The 8,539-nt window shown below is 29.0% G+C and overlaps 1 protein-coding gene across 1 annotated transcript in view; it reads left to right on the forward strand.

Annotated features, from left to right (window-relative positions):
- LOC109359813 (extensin-like) overlaps nt 7,829–8,539 on the forward strand; it is a 1,037-nt gene continuing 326 nt past the window's right edge. Inside the window, exon 1 of the mRNA XM_019604510.1 lies at nt 7,829–8,507. Within this exon, the coding sequence (XP_019460055.1) occupies nt 7,829–8,507 (679 nt within the window). The remainder of the gene's footprint in view (nt 8,508–8,539) is intronic.

Below are 8,539 nucleotides of genomic sequence, written 5' to 3' on the forward strand. Positions count from 1 at the left end.
CACTAACTTGTATTCTTTTGCTTTCGCTTTCAATAGGTTGAAGATTCTTCTACTATGCCAACTTCTTTTGGTTCTCCAAATTTAGATTGTAATGAAGATATGAAAATGGTACAACAATTTTTCATTAAATAGAGTTTTTTCATTGGGTTATTTTATTCATTCATTGATGTCCGTTTTATTCTTTGCAGGTGAAGGTTAGTAGGTAATTTCTTTTTGATGCAACAAACTCGGAAACAAACCATTATGATTTTTGTTTTGGAAACACAATTTGTATCTATTTTTAGATGGACATCCAAATTGTGTAATTTTTTAGGATTATAAGACTTTTTATATATATGATATATGTAGTGGTGTTATTTTTAGATCGACATATTTAATTAATTGGATTGTATGACTTTTTTAATTTTAAATATAACGATGTGTTCAGATATTTATTTTTTCATTATAAATTCATTTTATGATTTCATATTAAGATTTGTCACTAAAATAGGTCGAAATGGAACTGTGGGTATATGTATGACTCTTTTAATATCACCAACACTAATAGAATAAAATTGTAGGTATAAGAAAATCATATTAATCTATAGTAATAGACAAAAACTGAAGGTATACGTTTTTAGCCTTATACCTACGGTAATGACGGACATAACTAAAACATATAGTGATAGGAAAAAGTCATAGGTAAAAATACTTTTAGTGATGGATAAAATCCGAAGGTATAGGTTAAAGTTTATACTCATGCTCTCGACAGTCGTCATAGTGAAAATTCGTAGGTATAGCGACTTAAATACGATGGACAAAAACGTCCGTAGGTAAACGTTTTTTGTGCTATACCTATGGTTTTGCATATTTTACCTACGGTTTCCGTCCATAAGTATATGGTAAATTTCCTTTAGTGATTCCTAGTATCGTCTCTATCTTTTCTATTCAGGTAGAGAAGGAGTCGCAATCATTAGAATGACCTATATCATCTCTTGAATTTGGGAAGGAGCTCTACGATCTCCTTCTTATCTTCCTCACCCAATTAATTATAATTAAACCAACCTATTAATCAAGTTTAAACACACAATGAGGGTATACGTAGTCTTGATTTTTATATTGCACCTAGTGGGATAAAATCTTGTGAGACATCCTAATTAAATATTTAATAAATAAATTGAGTGTCTAAACTCGTTCATGTGATAAGTGATAGTATTGTTTATATACAGGTGTAAGACGTGCTAATACTTTCCGCAATCCATAATCGACTCTTGAACTCTAGTTCAATAACCATATTGTTTAAGTTGGGCATAAAGAGCATTTTCTATGTTTTTACCGCATAAAATATAGTTGGGACCCTAAATCATTTGGAAGACGGTGGAATACCTTTCTCGCATGGAATTTCATGCAGCGCTACCTTTGCTTCTTTTATCAAAACCATGTCCTCTAGCTACTCTTGTATAGTCGTTTTCCCATAAGGGCTCCAAGACGAATTTGACACCAATGTAGTCCTCCATTATTGCATAATGAGGTGTATTTCTCCATCTTTTTTTCTTTAATATGTAATCCATTTTTATTAATAATTATTATTATAATATTCAATATAATGGTTAAATTGTGTAAATATGAATAATTTTTAATAATAATAATTTTTAACTATAATACAAATGCTAATATAAATTAATTAATATATATCAACATTTAAATTAGTATTATTTAATTATTTCATAATAAATAAATCTTTAAGTATTGTATTTTTTGGACAATTTTTTATTCAATAAGTCCTCATGAAGTAAACAATAAATGGTGATTTATAAATAATAATATGAACCTTTATGATTTATGATCCCTGGTAAATTGTAATGAATTCGAATTCGAATAAATGATAAATCTTTTAGAATAAATTATATTAAAGATGTAGGACATCTCTTTTGTTTGTAAATATTAAAATGGAATATTAAATAAAATAATTTTATATAATAATTAATAATATCTAAAAATAAAAAAGTTTAAAATCTTTGTAATAATTATAATTGTATATATTTATCTATAAATAATGAATGTGAAATCAAATATGTCTAAATTGTTTGTAAATTAATTTAAAAATATATAGAAAATACTTATCACTTCAAGGATTGAGGAAAGCTCATGAGTTTTCACTTCTTGGACCCAACTGATCTTTAGAATAGTCTTGACATATCCCTTTATTATTTAAAACAATTAAAATACCTCCAATGTGTATAAGATTATAATCGGAATTTAGGTATATAAACTTATAAAAATATTTCATTTCAAAATTAGGTACGAAAGGAAATTAGAAATAAATAATTTCGACCAATAAGATAAAACAATCCATCAAATTTAGATATTGAAATCAATAGATATATTGCACACAAAGAAAAGAAAAACTAATTAAATGAAATCATTTGTGTTTTCCTTTAGGTTAAAGAAGAATAATAGGTAATATTGTCAATGTTTTGACAAACATAAATAATCAATATCCATTATTATACGTCATTATATTTCCAAAAGTAGGAAACACTGACCTCATTATATACTCTTATAACCTTTTCTTAATTTATTTTATAATGAACTGACAGATTTTAGTTGTTGCAATGAAAGCATATAATACAAGTTATATAGAAGATTTATTTTCCATTTTGACCTAAAAAAACAGAACTCAAAACTAGTTGTCCCAATTAGTATCATCTAGGGATGGAAATGGGTTTGGATTAGTACCCATTGCCATCCCTTGTATCATTTCTTTAATTTCTATTCGGGTTCAAAAATTGTTATGATCATTAATATTGCCTTTTCCATCTCCCAAATTATGGAGGGAGGTTATGGTCTATTTTTATCTTCCAACCTCAATTGATGAAAATTAAAATAAACCATAATCAATATTCAACCAAAACTGCATAGTCTTGATTTTCCCATTACACATATGAATACGTGGGAGCAAAATAAAATCACATCAGACATCCTAATTAAATATTTAATAAATAAATTAAGGTTATATAGTAGTGCAAGCGATTAACGATAGAACCGTTTTAATATGAGTGTAAGGGTTGTTAATACTTTTCTTGGTCCATAGTTGACTTTCGAAATCTAGTTCCCTTTCCATATTCCAGAATGGGCATGAAGATGGTTTTCTGTATTTTAACCATAAAAATATAGCAGGGACTCTAAATCTTTTGGAATATAGTGTAATCCCTTTATCGCTTGAAATAATTTGTGACATTGCCTCTTCTCATATTGTTGACACCTTGCCCTTCGTCTTTTCGAGCAGCTTTAGTTTTCCATATAGTTTCCAAGACGACTTTGATGCTAGTGTAGTCCATGATTTATGTCCAATGAGGTGTGTTTCTCCATCTTCTTTCTTTAATTTGTAAATCCAATTTGTATTATTAATTATTGTTATAATAATAAATATGTTTCCTAATTTTTTATATATAATAACATAATAATTTTGTAATTATACTACTAATTTTAATATTAATTAATATATATATATATATTAATAATAAATAAGGATTATTAAATTATTTAATAATTAGTAAAAGTACTTTTGGTCAAGTTTATATTAAAAAATCATATTAAGAGAAAAAGACACTTCAACATTAAATTTTGGAATGAGTCGATATAGTCCACACAAACAAAAAATTTAACAAATAAATAAAATAATTTGACATAATAAATAAAATAATTTGATATAATATATAATTAATAATATATTAAAAATACAAAGTTTAAAATCTTTGAAGTAATATAATCAATAATAAAAATAATACTAAAACGTTTATTTAACTATAAATAATGAATGAAAAATCACATAAGCATAAATTTCAGCTTAATTAATTTCAAAAATATAGAAAATAATTATCATATCAATGTAGGAAATTCGTTACTATTCACATATTTTCTTCTACCCATCCTTTGATCTATCTTAATATATTGCTTCAATTATTACTAGCATGTTGATAGGCACTCCCATGCCTTTCAACCCACTTTTCAATTATTTGTAATGTATAGTCTACATGTCATAAATATCAAATATAGTAAATGAGACAGAGAAAAAAAAATACTTTAAGGTTAAAGGAAGAAGATGTATAAGAAAAAGGTAGAGGGAAAATGTATACAGTATTTTGGTACACAATTTACATAAATATGAAGTTATAAACTATGAAAGGTAAAATATGTAAACACAAATTCCATATGAGTAGTAGATACAAACATAACAGTTAAAAATAAATTAAAACATTAGATATGGTAAATAAAATAATTGACAAAATAAATAATTAATAATATTTGAAAATTACTAAGTTTAAATTTTTAAAATAATAAAATTGATAAGAATGATACTAAAACAATTTATTTAGCTATAAATAATGAATGGCTAATCACATCACCATAAATCTTATCTAAATTAATTTAAAAAAATATAGAAAATAATTATCACGTTAAATATGGAGGAAAGATCATTAGTATTCACTTATTATGTTCATCTCATTATTTGAACAATCTTGATATATCACTTTAATTATTTAAAACAAATAAAATAATCCAACCAATCAAACTAGTTTCTACCAAGAACACTGATCCCATATGCTCAATTAGATGCATTTTCCATATTCTTCTATAATTTGTAATTTCATTTTATATTAATAATTATTATTATAATAATAATAAATTATAAATTTTAATAATATTTAATTTTTTGATATAATAAATAATTAGTAATATTTAAAAAATTACTATTTTTTAATTTATCACATCAATGATGGAGGAAAAGTCATTAATATTCACTTGTTTTCCTCAATTCATTCTTTGAATAGTCTTGATATATCTCTTCTATTATTTAAAACAATTATAACATGCTTAACCAATAAAAAACATTTCTTCCAAGAACTACTTAAGTCTAGATTCCCTATTGCACAAAATAAAGACCTTCTATTATTATAAGAACAAAAACCAAAGTGCATTTGACTAAAATTAGAATTTAGGTATATAAACTTATCAAATTATTTCATTTCAAAATTAGGCATGAAAGGAAATAAAAAAAAGTACAATGAAATAAATAATTTGGACCAATAAAATAATATAAGCCTTGAACTTTAATTTATATATTGGAATCAATAGATATACTTCACACAAAAAAATAACAAAATCTAATTAAATAAAAACATGTCTTTTTTTTGTTGAAGAAGAATTACATTTCAATATAGTTATATAAGATTTCCACTATGATATATCATTACATTTCTTTTTTTATGAACATGAATCTTATATTTCTACTATGATATATCATTATATTTGCCACCAATAATAAACAACCATCTCAATATAGTTATATAAGATTTATGTTCCATTTTGACCTAAGAACTCTATTCTCACTACAACATTTTTGCCCTACACCAACGGTTTAAAACTATGGTCTAATATAAAAAACCTGTGGTCTTTGTCATAGGCAACAGTTTTTTAACTATGGTAGTCTAAAACATTACCTTTTGTTTAGGCAATGGATTTTTGACATAAGGCAACGGTGGACAAAAAACTGTTCCCTTTGAAAGTGAGATAGGCTACAATTTATTAAGTTTGAAAAGCCTACAGTTTTTAACCGTGGCCATAAGTAACACCTAAAACCATTGTCTATGATAGTTCATAGAACAATTATAAAACCATGGCAATAAGTAACACCTAAAACCGTTGCCTACAATAGTTTATACAACACTTTAAAACTGTTGCCTTTGCTCACATTAATAAACAAAAATTAAAAAATCATTAGAATTTCAATATCAGTGCATGCTATACATGTATTTCTTAGAGCATGGTTTCTATGATAAATCCCAAGACATCTGATTTGGAATTGTAATAGCCAGTTGCAGCAAAAGCAAAGAACTTAATTATTCCATATACAGCCTGGCTCAATTGTTCATATCAAAGAGATTAATAAAGAACTAAATTGTTCCATCTCAAATAGCGAAGAACTTGATTGCTCTATATCAAAATAGAAAAGAATTTGGCGTAGAACTTAATTGCTCCATAGCAAAGAACTTAATTGTAATAGACTGCTTAACAAAGAACTTAATTTTTCTTCGATATATAGCCAACAACCACACTCGTTCCATATAAAATGATTGAATATTTTAACCTCTAAATTGTTCCAAATTACATATTCACTAACTTGGATGCTTTCAGGATCTTAACTTTGCAAATAAAAATGTTATGTAGAGGGTAAATACTATAAGTTGCCTTCTCAATCTCTTTTTCCATACTTTCAAGGATGAATTTCTTCACCAACTCTTTCAGATAAATGGATGTGGCTTGGTTGACCATAATCTCCCTCATCTTCCTGCAAATCTAAGAATATAAACATATATTTTGCATTATTAGCTACATATTATACCTTCCACCAACTCCACAAAGAGGTAAACTAAAAAAATAAGAGGGGGAAATAACAAGTGACAAAAACCCAATTCAAGATGGTTACATTATGAAAGCATATCCAGAAAATTGATCAGCAATTTGAAGCAAACCAATGAGAATACAACACTAACTAAGCTGAAAATTGGTACATAATTTGAAGGAAAGAAGTATGCAAACAACAAAAATCGCATTATATCAAATACATCTAATTATACTTTTCTTCTATACAGCTAACCCCATTACAACTTCTCCACTCTCCTTAACTCACTATGCTATGATACCTCTACTTGCAATAGTAATATATCTCTCCCCATCTGTTTCCACTACTTCCGCACTTACAGTCATACACACACTCCAATCTACATCTACACAATTCATTTTTCTCCTTTTAAGTCTTGTTCACACCAAAAGTTCTCCTTTAGCATCTCATGCCTACTCTCTCCATCACAATTCTCATATTCTTCATCAATTTCCTTACTCACAAAACCTAGTACCAATTTACTCTCTTTTTTTAATAGCCAAAGAATGTGGAAAAAATATAAGAAAAAGTAGTTTGGTGAAGAAAAACGTGGAAATGAACAAACATCCGAGATTCAACAGGACTTGTTCTTCTGGATAGTGTGGAATGGTGATGAAGAGTTGTGGAATGGTTTTACTATTGAGGAGAAGCAAGATTGATCTTGTTGGCACAAAATGAAAAGAAGCTGAAGAAGTAGAAGGATTTGTGAACCTAGTCCTGGCGAGGGTTTGTAAAGAAAAAGGATTTGTGAAGTGGGACCGCATAAATTAATTCGTGGTTTGGCTTCAAAAAAACTAATAAAATCATAAGACCATAGTTTTTTTATACATGATACAACTACAAATAGAAAAATCAATGTAAAAGAGAATGACAATAGGCCATGGTTAAGAAACTATGGTTTTAAGGTGAAGTGGACAATGGTTTTGAGAACAATTGCATCAATAGGCAACAGTTTTGAAACCATGGTCTTAAAATACATTAGGTCACGGTTTTGAGAAGAATTATGTCAATATTATCAAAAACCATGGTCTAGTAGAATTAATAGGCAATAGTTTTGAAACTGTGACCCATCGTACGTTTAGACCAAGATTTTAAAACCATTGAAGGTGGAGGTGTAGTCGTGGGCCAAATATGTAGTAGTGTCTCTATTAGGTTTTCATCCAAATCCTTGTTCCAAAACACTTTTGTGTCGTATTATTTCCAAAGTCAAATACAATAAAGCATAAATCAAATATAATTTTATATGTAATGTTGAGTTTTCTAGCGAGCTGAGTCTATAGTGAAAACCAAAGTTACCAAGGTAATTGGTATTTGTTAAATTGTAAATAAAAAACTATAAAATAGGAAGCATTTGTTTTGCCATCACCATAATCAAAACCCACTTTGAAGTGAAGTGGGGGGAAAATGGGTTCTCTACTTGTATCAACTTTTGTTTCTCTTGCATTGGCTGTAATGCTCTTTAGTTTGTCATCTGAAGCAGACACCATTAACCATTTCAGATCCCACTCTCCTGCAACTGATGTAGACACCATTAGCAAATTCAGACTCCGCTCTCCTCCACCTAAAGTACCTCGCTCTTCTCCACCTAAAGCAGACACCATTAACAAATTCAGCCCCGACTCTCCTCTAGCTAAAGCAGACACCATTAACAAATTCAGACCCCGCTCTCATCCACCTAAAGCACCTCGCTCTCCTTCACCTAAAGTAGACACCACTAACAAGTTCAGACCCCGCTCTCATCCACCCAAAGCACCTCGTTCTCCTCCACCTAAAACAGACACCATTAACAAATTCAGACCCCGCTCTCATTCACCTAAAGCACCCCGCTCTACTCCACCTAAATCAAACACCATTAACAAATTCAGACCCCGCTCTCATCCACCTATAGCACCTCGCTCTCCTCCACCTAAAACAGACACCATTAATAAATTCAGACCCCGCTCTCGTCCACCTAAAGCACCCCGCTCTACTCCACCTAAATCAAACACCATTAACAAATTCAGACCCCGCTCTCATCCACCTATAGCACCTCGCTCTCCTCCACCTAAAACAGACACCATTAATAAATTCAGACCCCGCTCTCGTCCACCTAAAGCACCTCGCTCTCCTCCACCT

The sequence above is a fragment of the Lupinus angustifolius genome, chromosome LG11, assembly GCF_001865875.1.
Source record: "Lupinus angustifolius cultivar Tanjil chromosome LG11, LupAngTanjil_v1.0, whole genome shotgun sequence".
In the NCBI taxonomy this organism is placed as follows: Eukaryota; Viridiplantae; Streptophyta; class Magnoliopsida; order Fabales; family Fabaceae; genus Lupinus; species Lupinus angustifolius.